Source organism: Carcharhinus amblyrhynchos, chromosome 7, assembly GCF_965287045.1.
Source record: "Carcharhinus amblyrhynchos chromosome 7, sCarAmb.v2.hapA, whole genome shotgun sequence".
Lineage (NCBI taxonomy): Eukaryota > Metazoa > Chordata > Chondrichthyes > Carcharhiniformes > Carcharhinidae > Carcharhinus > Carcharhinus amblyrhynchos.
The window spans coordinates 108,779,926-108,792,789 of record NC_137330.1 but is presented as its reverse complement, the minus strand read 5'-3'; the positions used below and the strand labels follow the sequence as shown (position 1 = coordinate 108,792,789).

The following is a 12,864-nucleotide window of genomic DNA, read 5'->3' as shown; positions in this document are numbered from 1 at the left end:
AGCATCGAACCCAGGACCCTGGAGCTGTGAAGCAGCAATGCTAACCACTGTGCTACCGTGCCGCCCATGTACTGTGAGGATTCTATCATTCTATCTTTTTAATTCATGCTCTATACCTGTTGACACTATTAGTCAAGATCCAGCCCACAGTGTGAAGGGTGCATTTAGAACTGCCTGTGTGTTTTGGGTGCTTTGGGGATGGATGTTGGGGAGGGCTGGGGAGGATCAAGTGTAAAACAGACCACCCAGTCCGAGCTCAGCATTCAACCTCCGGTTTGCTCCCATTCTCATTGAAGGTGCTGAGTGGGATACAGTTATTTAGAGACCTGTTGCCCTCTGACACTTCAGCCAAGGCATCATTATCCAAGTGTGAGACAAGTCAATGAGAGTCAGAGGATCCTTTGACTGTTCTAGAACAAAGAAAGAACAAAGAAGAGTACAGCACAGGAACAGGCCTTTCAGCCCTCCAAGCCTGTGCTGATTATGGTTCCCTAACTAAACTAAAAAAACCTTCTGCCCTTACTCAGACTGTATCCCTCTATTCCCTCCCTCTTCGTGTACCCATCCAGATGCTTCTTCAATGTTGCTAATGTGCCTGCTTCCACCACCTCCTCTGGCAGCGCAATCCACCCACCACTCTCTGCGGGACAAACTGTCCTCACACAATCACTTCCTAGCACAAGGAAGGACTAAGATCTGAAAGCCTGGTTCAAGGACAATTATTGCAGTGTCCCGACTGGAACCTCGATAGTTTCTCTCAGTAAATTTGAGCTTTTGGGGGCTGATTGTAAAATGATTGCGTGAATTAGTTTCTCATTCTGTGATTGTCCTTCTCTCCCAGGATGCCATCTACCATATTGCTGCAGCTGTGTTTTATTTCAGTGTTGCTGTCACGGAGGCTAGAGACACAAAGATTAATTTTAAGATTACCAATGTTTACAAAATAAACATTGCTGTTTCGGTAAGTCATCAGACATTTGCTGATATACTCAATCTGGCTTTGGCAAAGATGTGCGGTTTCGGTGGATTGGCCATGCTAAATTGCCCCTTGGCGTCGGGGGACTAGCTGGGGTAAACGCATGAGGTTACAGGGATAGGGCTGGAGTGGGATTGTGGGTGCAGACTCGATGGGCCGAATGGCCCTGTGTGTGGGATCAGTACAGTCCTTAACAAATGGGCAAAATATACCCAATAAACTAAGGTTAAGTGATTTCAAACAGCTTGCCAATATCTTTCAAATATAAATTTAAAGATGGCACAGTGGCGCAGTAGTAAGTATTGCTGCCTCACAGGAACACAGACTCAATTCCTGGCTCGGATCACTGTCTGCAGGAATTTGCACATTCTCCCTGTGTCTGTGTGGGTTTCCCCCGGGTGCTCTGGCTTATTCCCACGGTCCAAAGATGTGCGGGTTAGATGGATTGGCCATGCTAAATTTCCCCTTAGTGTCAGGGGGACTAGCAGGGTAAATGGGGGTTATCCTAAGATATAAGAGCAGAATTAGGCCACTCGGCCCATCGAGTCTGCTCCGCCATCCAATCATGGCTTTGGCAGGAATAACAGATGTGTCGAGTATAGGGCTAATGGTAGGACTCTGAATAGTGTGGATGAACAGAGGGATCTAGGTGTATGTGTACATAGATCCCTGAAAGTTGGGAATCAAGTAGATAAGGTTGTTAGGAAGGCATACGGTGTCTTGGCGTTTATTGGTAGGGGGATTGAATTTAGGAGCCGCAGCGTCATGTTGCAACTGTACAAAACTCTGGTGCGGCCGCACTTGGAGTATTGTGTGCAGTTCTGGTCCCCACATTATAGGAAGGATGTGGAGGCATTGGAGAGGGTGCAGAGGAGGTTTACCAGGATGTTGCCTGGTATGGAGGGGAGGTCCTATGAGGAGAGGCTGAGGGATTTGGGGTTGTTTTCATTAGAAAGAAGGCGGCTAAGAGGGAACCTTATTGAAACATATAAGATGATCAGAGGTTTAGATAGGGTGGACAGTGATAGCCTTTTTCCTCGGATGGAGAAAGCTAGCACGAGGGGGCATGGCTTTAAATTAAGGGGGGGTAGTTATAGGACAGATGTCAGGGGTAGGTTCTTTACCCAGAGGGTGGTGAGGGATTGGAATGCCCTGCCTGCTGCAGTTGTAAATGCGCCTAGTTTGGGGGCGTTTAAGAGATCTGTGGATAGGTTTATGGATGGAAAGGGTTTGGTTTAGGTTAGAGGGTCATTGTTTTTTAACTGGTCGGCGCAACATCGTGGGCCGAAGGGCCTGTTCTGCGCTGTAATGTTCTATGTTCTATGGCCGATATTTTTCTCATCCCCATTCTCCTGCCTTTTCCCCATAACCCCTGGTCCCCTTATTAATCAAGAACCTATCTATCTCTGTCTTAGAGACACTGAATGACTTGGCACCCACAGCCATCTGTGGCAAACAGTTCCACAGATTCACCACTCTCTGACTAAAGAAATTCCTCCTCATCTCCGTTTTAAAGGATCATCCCTTTAGCCTGAGGTTGTGCCCTCTGGATCTTTTAAAGGCTTCCCAATCCTCTGTTCCCACTAATCCTTGCCACTTTGTATGCTTTTTCCTTTGCTTTTATGCTGTGCTTGAGTTCCCTCGTTGGCCGTGGATGCCTCGTCCTCCCCTTAGCATGTCTCCTCCTCCTTGGGATGAATTCCCGTTGTGCCTCCCAAATAACTCTCAAAAACTCCTGCTATTGCTGTTCCACTGTTTCCTTGCTAGGCTCCCTTTCCAATCAACTCTGGCCAGCTCCTCCTTCATGTCTTTGTAGTTACCTTTATTTAATTGTAATACTGTTACGTCTGATTCCAGCTTCTCCCTCTCAAACTGCAGGGTAAATTCTATTATATTGTGGTCACTGCTCCCTAAGGGTTCCTTCACCTTAAGTTCCCTAATCAAGTCTGCCTCATTACACATCACCAAACCCAGAATTGCCTGTCCACTAGTCAGCTCTGTCACAAGCTGCTCCAAAAAAAACCATCTCTTTGGCATTCCACAATTTGCTCTTGGGACCCACTACCTACCTGATTTTCCCAGCCCACCTGCATATTGAAGTCCCCCTTGATTAATATAATATTGCCTATTTTATATGCCTTTTCTATCTCCTGATTTATTTTCTGTTCCACACCCTGACTACTGCCCAGGGGCTGGTACATAACTCCTATCAATGTCTTTTTACCTTTGCGATTCCTCAACTCTACCCATAGGGATTCTATGCCTTCTGATTCTATATCGCTTCTTGCTATCGATTTAACTTCATTCCTTACTAACAATGCAACCCCACCCTCTTTGCCCATCTGACTGTCCTTCCGATAGGACACATATCCTTAGATATTTAGATCTCAGCCCTGATCCCCTTGCAGCCACGTGTCTGGGATGCCCACAATATTGTACTGGCCAATTTCAATGTGTGCAACAAGCTCATTGTTCTGTACACTGTGTGCATTTAGGTCCAACACCCTCAATCCTGCATTGACCACGTCCCTTCTCATACTTGTCACCTTTTTTGATGTGCCTGTGGTTAGATTCCTGCCAGCTTCTATACTCTGTTCTATTGTGTAGTCTAGACACTTTACTAACCTCTCCTGATCCCTCAGCTCTATTAACTTCTACCCTTCCCTTTAACTTTTTAATTCTCCATACAACTGAACCCTCCCCCCCACTATTTAGTTTAAAGCCCTATCTACAGCCCTGGTTATACAATTTGCAAGGATTCTGGTCCAAGCACGAATCAGATGAACATTGTCCCACCGATACAGATTCCCTTTACCCCAAGACTGATGCCAATGTCTCATGAATTCAAACCCATTCCTTCCACACCAATCTTTGAACCATGCATTTACCTCCTCAATCTTATTGACCCTGTGCCAATTAGCTCGTGGCCCAGGTAGTAATCCAGAGATTATTACCTTTTTGGTTCTGCTTTCTAATTTAGCACCAAGCTGTTCATACCCACTTTGCAGAACCTTTGTTCCTGTTCTACCTATGTCATTGGTACCTATGTGAACCAATGTGAATTGGGTCTTTACCCTTCCACTCCTCTGTAGCCCAGATGAAATATTCTGAACCCAAGTACCAGGCAGGCAACACAACCTTTGGGATTCTCGACCCTGGTCACAGAGAACAGTGTCAATGCCCCTAACTATACTATCCCCAGTTAGAGTCATAGAGTCGTACAGATTTACAACATGAAAACAGGGCCTTTGGCCCAACTTGTCCATGCCACCCTTTTTTTTTAAATCTCTAAGCTAGTACCAATTGTCCGCATTTGGCCCATATCCCTCTATACTTATCTTACCCATGTAACTATCTAAATGCTTTTTAAAAGACAAAATTGTACCCGCCTCTACTACTGCCCCTGGCAGCTTGTTCCAGACACTCACCACCCTCTGTGTGAAAAAATTGCTCCTCTTTTGTATCTCTCCCCTCTCACCTTAAACCTAAGCCCTCTACTTTTAGACTCTCCTACCTTTGGGAAAAGATATTGACTATCTAGCTGATCTGTGCCCCTCATTATTTTATAGACCTCTATAAGATCTCCCCGAAGCCTCCTACGCTCCAGAGAAAAAATCCCAGTCTATCCAGCTTCTCCTTATAACTCAAACCATCATGTCCTAGTAGCAACCTAATAAATCTTTTCTGTGCTCTTTCTAGTTTAATAATATCCTTTCTATAATAGGGTGACCAGAATTGTACACAGTATTCCAAGTGTGGCCTTACCAATGTCTTGTACAACTTCAACAAAACATTCCAACTCCTGTATTCAATGTTCTGATCAATGAAACCAAGCATGCTGAATGCCTTCTTCACCACTCTGTCCACCTGTGACTCCACTTTCAAGGAGTTATAAACATATACTCCTAGATCTCTTTGTTCTGTAACCCTCCCCAATGTCCTACCATTAACTGAGTTAGTCCTGCCCTGGTTCAATCTACCAAAATGCATCACCTCACATTTATCTGAATTAAACTCCATCTGCCATTCGTCAGCCCACTAGCCCAATTGATCAAGATCCCGTTGCAATCTGAGATAACCTTCTTCATTTTCCACTATGCCATCAATCTTGGTGTCATCTGCAAACTTACTAACCATACCTTCTAAATTCTCATCCAAATCATTAACATAAATGACAAATAACAGTGGACCCAGCACTGGTCCCTGAGGCACACTGCTGGTCACAGGCCTCCAGTTTGAAAAACAACTCTGTACAACCACCCTCTGGCTTCTGTCATCAAGCCAATTTTGTATCCATTTAGCTACCTCACTCTGGATCCTGTGTGATTTAACTTTATGCAACAACCTACTATGCGGTACCTTGTCAAAGGAAGCAGCTTGGAGGCATCAACTTACGACAGAACTTTGCATACAGCATGGAGCCCACTCTTTACAGAGGTAGCCAAGCCTACTTTTTTTTATTCATTTGTGGGACATGGGCATCGCTACCTGGCCAGCATTTATTGCTCATCCCTAGTTGCACTTTGAAGGCAGTTGAGAATCAGCTGCATTGTTCCGGCTCTGAAGTGATATGTGAGCCAGACCGAGGAAGGATGGCAGATTTCTCTCCCTAAAGGACATTAATGAACCAGATGGGTTTTAACAACAATGGTTTCACGATCATCAGAAGATTCTTAATTCAGATTTCTTTTTATTGAATTCAAATTCCACTATCTGCCGTGGCAGGATTCGAACCCAGGTCCTCAGAACATCAGCTAAGTTTCTGGATTAATAGTCTAGCAATAATACAATGAGGCTATGACCTCCCCAATTACGACTACATTTCTTTTTTCTCCCCCCACTTAGACGGCTCCTGTACCACCATGCCGTGATCAGTTTGCTCATCCTCCCTGCAGTATCCATTCCCATCCACACAGGGAACAAGAATCTCAGACCTGTTGGACAAGTTTAGGGACTGAGGCTCCCTCAACCCTACCTCCTGGATCCCTCTACCTGACTCATTCACAGCCACACTCTCCTGTCCCTGTCCACTGGCTGAATTCAAAGTATTTAATCTAAGGGGCATGACTGCCTCCTGGAACACATTGTCCAGGTATCTCTCCCCCTCCCTGATGTGTCGCAGTGTCCAGAGCTTAGAATCCAGCTCACCCGCTCTGAGCCAGAGTTCCTCGAGCAATCAACACTTGGATTGAGCCGTCATCACAACTCCTCAGACACTGAAGCAGTCTATGTCCATATGCAGCAAGACCTGAAAGACATTCAGGCTTGGGCTGTTAAAGGCAGCTAATATTCACACCACAGAACTGCCATGGCAATGATCACCTCCAACAAGAGAGGATCTAATCATCTCCTCATGACCTTAAATGGCATTACCATCGCTGAATCCCCCACTATCAACATCCTGAGGACTCAACCAGAAATTTAACTGGGCCAACCACATAAGCACTGTGGGTAGTAGAACAGGTCAGAGGCCAGGATTGTTGTCACTTTCTGACTCCCCAGACCTGGTTCACTATCTAGGAGGAGTGTGATGGAATACTCTCCACTGCCTGGATGGGCGCAGCACCAACAACACTCAAGAAACTTGACACCATCCAGGACAAAGCAGCCCGCGTGATTGGCATTCCATCATCTTCAACACTCATTCCCTCCACCCGTGCGCTCAGTGGCAGCAGTGTGGCTCATCCACAAGATACACCTTCACAACTTATCAAGGCTCCTGTGATGGCACCTTCCAAATCTGTGACCTTTACCACTTAGTGGGCAAGGTCAACAGACACATGGGAACATCACAACCTGCAATTTCCCCTTCAAGGCACAAACCATTCCCATTTGGAAATATATCTCCTTTCCTTCATTGTAGCTCGGTCAAAATTGTGGAACCTTCTTCCTAACACAATGGGTATATCTATACCACAGGCTCGGCAGTGGTTCATGAAGGCATCACCACCTTCTCAAGGGGAAATTAGGGATTGACAGATGCATTTTGGAAGATCTAATAAAGATAGGAAATATACACTAAATGCTTTAAGATATTGACAGGCAGAGGGATCTGGATGTACAGGTATACTGATCACTGAAAGTGGCAACACAAGTAGAGAAGGTAGTCAAGAAGGCATATGGCATACTTGCCTTCATCTGTTGGGGCATTGAGTTTAAACATGAGCAAGTCATGTTGCAGGTTTATAGAACCTGAGTCAGGCCGCACTTGGAATATAGTGTTCAATTCTGGTCACCACACTACCAGAAGGATATGGAGGCTTTGGAGAGGGTACATAAAAGATTTACTGGGACGTTGCCTGGTATGGAGAGCACGAGCTATGAGGAGAGGTTGGGGAAACTTGGTTTGTTCTCACTGGAACGACGGAGGCTGAGAGGTGACCTGATAGAAGTCTACAAGATTATGAGGGGCATGGACAGAGTGGACAGCAGAAGCTTTCTCCCAGGGTGGAAGAGTTAATTACTAGGGGGCATAGGTTTAAAGTGCGAGGGGAAAGGTTAAAAGGAGATGGATGAGGCAAGTTTTTTACACAGGGGTTGGAGGGCCTGGAACTCGCTGTTGGGGGAGATAGTGGAAGCAGATACGAGAGTGAGATAGTAGGACGGCGGCGCGGGCTCGTTGGGCCGAAGGGCCTGTTTCCCGTGCTGTGTTGTTCTTTGTTCTTTGTTCTTTTAAGGGGCGTCTGGACAAATACATGAATAGGATGGGAATAGAGGGATATGGTCCCTGGAAGGGTAGGGGGGTTTTGGTTCATTTGGGCAGCATGATTGGTGCAGGCTTGGGGAGGCTAAAGGGCCTGTTCCAGCTGTAACTTTCTTTGTTCTTTGACAGGCTTGTCTTGCGGGTGGGTTGTGGGATGTAATGGCCTCTCTGGGGGCAGATTACATCTGTGGTGGTGTAGATGTAGAGGAGGTGGGGTCTGAGATCCTTGAGGGGCTTTTCCAATCCCTGGGGCATGGACATTGAAACTATGGCGATGATTCAATCCCTGATTGCAAAGGGAGGAATTCTATACCTGGAGTCTTTTTATTGGGAGTTCTCATGGTTTGAGAGGCTCAGATGCTGGTTGAAGAAGATAAACTTAGTTGGGAGGAACAGGATTCATTGTCCATAACTCTGTTAAAACTAAAAGAATTGGAAGAAGGTTGGGGTTAGGTTTGAGATTTGAAAAAAAATAGTTCCTACCCAATATCAATCCATCCATTTCTCTGTCTTTCTCCTCAGCATTGAAGTCATAGAGTTATAGAGTCATAGAGGTTTACAGCATGGAAACAGGCCCTTTGGCCCAACAATAGCATCCACCGGGGTGCTCTCTAGCACCCTTGCTTTCCCCTTCCTAAGCGTGACCCACTTGTCTGCCTCCGTCTTTAGTAGTAGTTATTGTTGGTGCAGACTCAATGGTCTGAAGGACCATTTTTGCACTGCATGACTCTATGCCTTGATGATGAATGCTGTTCACCTGGAAGACCTGGTCAATTATTTCCCTTGCCTATTCTATGAACATAAGAACATAAGAAATAGGAGCAGGAGTAGGCCATCTAGCCCTTCGAGCCTGCCCCGCCATTCAATAAGATCATGGCTGATCTGTCGCTGCTCAGTTCCACTTTCCGGCCCTCTCCCCATAACCCTTAATCCCCTCTCTTATCAAAAACCCATCAACCCGCTTCTTGAAAATATTTAGCGAGGCAGCCTCCACCACTTCAACGGGTAGAGAATTCCAGAGATTCACCACCCTTTGAGTGAAGAAGTTCCTCCTCAACTCCGTTCTAAAACGCCCCCCCTTTATCTTGAGGCTGTGCCCCCTAGTCCTACTGTCTTTTTTGAGCAGGAAGAGTCTCTCCACCTCTATCCTATCCATCCCATTCATCATCTTATACGTCTCAATGAGATCTCCCCTCATTCTTCTAAACTCCAACGAGTACAAGCCTAGTTCATTCAGCCTCTCCTCATAGCTCAACCCCCTCAACTCCGGTATCAGCCTAGTAAACCTCCTCTGCACTCCCTCCAAGGCCAAAATATCTTTGCGCAGGTGCGGCGCCCAAAACTGCACACAGTACTCCAGCTGCGGCCTCACCAATGCCCTATACAGCTGCAGCAAGACCTCCCTACTTTTATATTCAATCCCCTTCGCTATGAAGGCCAGCATCCCATTCGCCTTCCTGACCACCTGCTGCACCTGCAAGCTGGGTTTTTGCGACTCATGCACAAGGACCCCGAGGTGCCTCTGCACCGTCACCTGCTGCAGTTTTTCGCCACGTAAGTAATAGTCCTTCCTACCATTCTTCCTTCCAAAGTGGACCACCTCACACTTGCCAACAGTAAATTCCATTTGCCATTTCCTGGCCCATTCGCCCAGCCTATCTAGATCCTTCTGCAGACTCTCCACACCCTCCGCACAATTTGCCGTTCCCCCAATCTTGGTGTCATCCGCAAATTTCGACACCCTACACTCGGTTCCCTCCTCCAGATCATCTATATAAATGGTAAAAAGCTGAGGCCCCAGCACCGACCCCTGGGGCACTCCACTAGTCACCATCCGCCAATCCGAATAGCACCCGTTGACCCCCACTCTCTGCCTCCTATTTGACAACCAATCCTCTATCCACGCTAACACCCTACCCCCAACTCCAAGTCCCCTGACCTTCTGCAATAAGCTCTTATGAGGTACTTTGTCAAACGCCTTCTGAAAATCCAGAAAGACCACATCCACCGGCTCTCCTCTATCCACCGCCCTAGACACATCCTCATAGAACTCCAGTAAATTTGTCAGACACGACTTCCTTTTAATGAAACCGTGCTGCGTCTGCTCTATCAAGCAAGTCCCTTCAAGATGCCTCGCAATTTCCTCCTTAATGACGGATTCTAACATTTTACCTACCACAGACGTTAAACTAACCGGCCTATAATTCCCTGCCTTTTGCCTGGCACCCTTCTTAAACAACGGCGTAACATTAGCCGTTTTCCAATCTTCCGGCACTTCCCCGGAATCCAGCGATGTCTGGAAAATAACCACCAACGCATCCACTATAACCTCCGCCATTTCTTTCAGAACCCTCGGATGCATTCCATCCGGTCCTGGGGACTTGTCCACAATCAGCCCCTCCAGTCTGTCGAGCACCGCCTCTCTAGTAACAGTAATGTCATTAAGACCCTCCAGTCCTACCACCTTTCCATCGCTAACACCCGGCAAATTATTCACGTCCTCCTCCGTGAAGACAGAAACAAGAAAGTTATTCAATACCTTAGCCATATCCCCATCCCCTACCACTAGCTCCCCTTTCTCATCCTCTAAAGGACCAACGTTCACCCTAGCCAGCCTCTTCCTTTTTATATATTTATAAAAACTCTTGCTATCCTTTTTTATATTAAGCGCTAGCCCAGCTTCATAGTTTCTCCTACCCTCCTTTATCAACTTCTTTGTCAATCTTTGTTGACATTTAAACCTCTCCCAATCCTCTTCTCGCCCACTACTCTTAGCTACTCTAAATTCCTCCGCTTTTAATTTAACACTTTCATAAGAACATAAGAACATAAGAACATAAGAAATAGGAGCAGGAGTAGGCCATCCAGCCCTTCGAGCCTGCCCCGCCATTCAATAAGATCATGGCTGATCTGTCGCTGCTCAGTTCCACTTTCCCACCTTCTCCCCATAACCCTTAATCCCCTCTCCTATCAAAAACCCATCAACCCGCGTCTTAAAAATATTTAGTGAGGCAGCCTCCACCACTTCAACGGGCAGAGAATTCCAGAGATTCACCACCCTTTGAGTGAAGAAGTTCCTCCTCAACTCCGTTCTAAACCGCCCCCCTTTTATCTTGAGGCTGTGCCCCCTAGTCCTATTGTCTTTTTTGAGCGGGAAGAGTCTTTCCACCTCTATCCTATCCATCCCATTCATCATCTTATACGTCTCAATGAGATCTCCTCTCATTCTTCTAAACTCCAACGAGTACAAGCCCAGTTTATTCAGCCTCTCCTCATAGCTCAACCCCCTCAACTCCGGTATCAGCCTAGTAAACCTCCTCTGCACTCCCTCCAAGACCAAAATATCTTTGCGCAGGTGCGGCGCCCAAAAATGCACACAGTACTCCAGTTGCGGCCTCACCAATGCCCTATACAGCTGCAGCAAGACCTTCACCTCCTTCGTTATCCATGGCTTATTACCTCTCCTCCTACAGTCCTTTTTGACCATCGGAATAAATTTCTGCTGAGCACCAAGAAAGATCTCCTTAAAGATCCTCCACTGCTCCTCAGCAGACCCTCCCTCCAACGCGCTCCCCCAGTCCACATTCGCCAATTCTTCTCTCATCCTACCGTACTCCCCTCTATTCAAACAAAGGACGCGTGTCCGGGAACCCACTTTCTCCTCCTCCATCTGCACCAGAAACTCCACCATACAATGATCACTCTCTCCAAGAGGATCCTTCACTGCAAGGTCCCTAATTCTACCCGCCTCATTACATAGCACCAGATCCAAGATAGCTCGCTCCCTTGTCGGCTCCAACACACACTGTTCAAGGAAACTATGCCAAGTTAATAGATTCAAGTAAGAGAGTGAGTAGTAATGATGGTGTTGTGAGCATCACAACTGAGTCTCCCTCTGCTGAACAGGGGCACAGAATGGGGATCTATCAGTAGTGATGAAGAGAACCCTTTGTAGCACTAACCTGCACTAACACCCTTCATGCCATCAGTTAACTGAGACAGGATCAAAGCCAGCATCAGTCAAATTCATGAGGCTTGGGTGTCTCTGAGCAAACAACAGAACAATTTAATAAAAGCTGAAATCTGGAAGAAAAACAGAAAATATGAGCAGGTCTGACAGCATCTGTCCCGAGAGAATAGAGCCAACGTTTCGAACCTAGGGTCATAGAACAAGTCTGTTCTCATAGAACAGGCAAGTGAGGAACAGAATTGCACCTTCAGATATGGTGGAAGGGTGGCACTGTGGCACAGTAATTCGCACTGCTGCCTCACAGTGCCAGGGATCTGGGTTCAATTCTGAACTCGGGTGACTGTCTGTGTGGAGTTTGCATGTTCTGTCCAGGTCTGTGTGGGTTTCCTCTGGGTGCTCCAGTTTCCTCCTATAGTTCAAAGATGTGCAGGTTAGGTTGGCCATACTAAATTGCCCCTTAGTGTCGGGGGTCTAGCAGGATAAATACTTGGTCCTGGTTGGGATTATTGTTGGTGCAGGCTTAATAGACTGCGCTGTGGGGATTCTATGGTTCTATTCTAAGACCCAGAGAGAAAACCGGTGTGTTTTCCTGGTTTTCCCACTAGGAACAGCATTCTGCCATTTTATCGTAAGATTCCCCCCAATTTTCTTTCTGTCAAGCATTCTTTTGTCTTATTATTTCAGGTGTTTGCATTCTTGGTCACCTTATTCTACACGATACACGCGATATTCTCAGCATTACGATGGAAGTCCTCTTCATGAACGTCAAGACAAGCAGCGAATTCCAACATTTTACCAGAAGATTTTTGCCCCACTTGTAAAATTGCTGATTGCTCTTTCCATAGTGCTGTTCTATTCTCATTGTAACTGTAACCACAGCGTTTATATAACTAGGGTTACAAAAAAATAGCCCATCTGATATTCTTTCCATTAATATTAGTGGATGGAAAATCAGGAATAAATACTATACAATCCTTTCTTCCACATTGTTTACCAAGGAGGATTTCTACATTGAGAGGAAAACCAGCCTGTAATTTTTAATCATTATCTCTGTGCCTATGAGAAAATTAGTTTCTATTTTTCAAGGATATTGGAATCTATGATTTATTTTGTTGAATTAACTTGCAGCAATTTGATATTGTGTCATACAACTTGTGCCTTTGGGTTTTGGCTGCAAGGATAGTTGACTTACAAATAACCTTACTTTAAAAAGCT

At 46.0% G+C, this 12,864-nt stretch overlaps 1 protein-coding gene across 1 annotated transcript in view; it reads left to right on the top strand.

Moving 5' to 3' along the window:
• LOC145345553 (myelin and lymphocyte protein-like) overlaps positions 1–12,411 on the top strand; it is a 30,173-nt gene extending 17,762 nt beyond the window's left edge. The window contains exons 3-4 of the mRNA XM_080193387.1: positions 842–961; positions 12,334–12,411. Of these exons, the coding sequence (XP_080049513.1) occupies positions 842–961; positions 12,334–12,411 (198 nt within the window). The remainder of the gene's footprint in view (positions 1–841; positions 962–12,333) is intronic.
• The last annotated feature ends 453 nt before the right edge of the window (positions 12,412–12,864 follow it).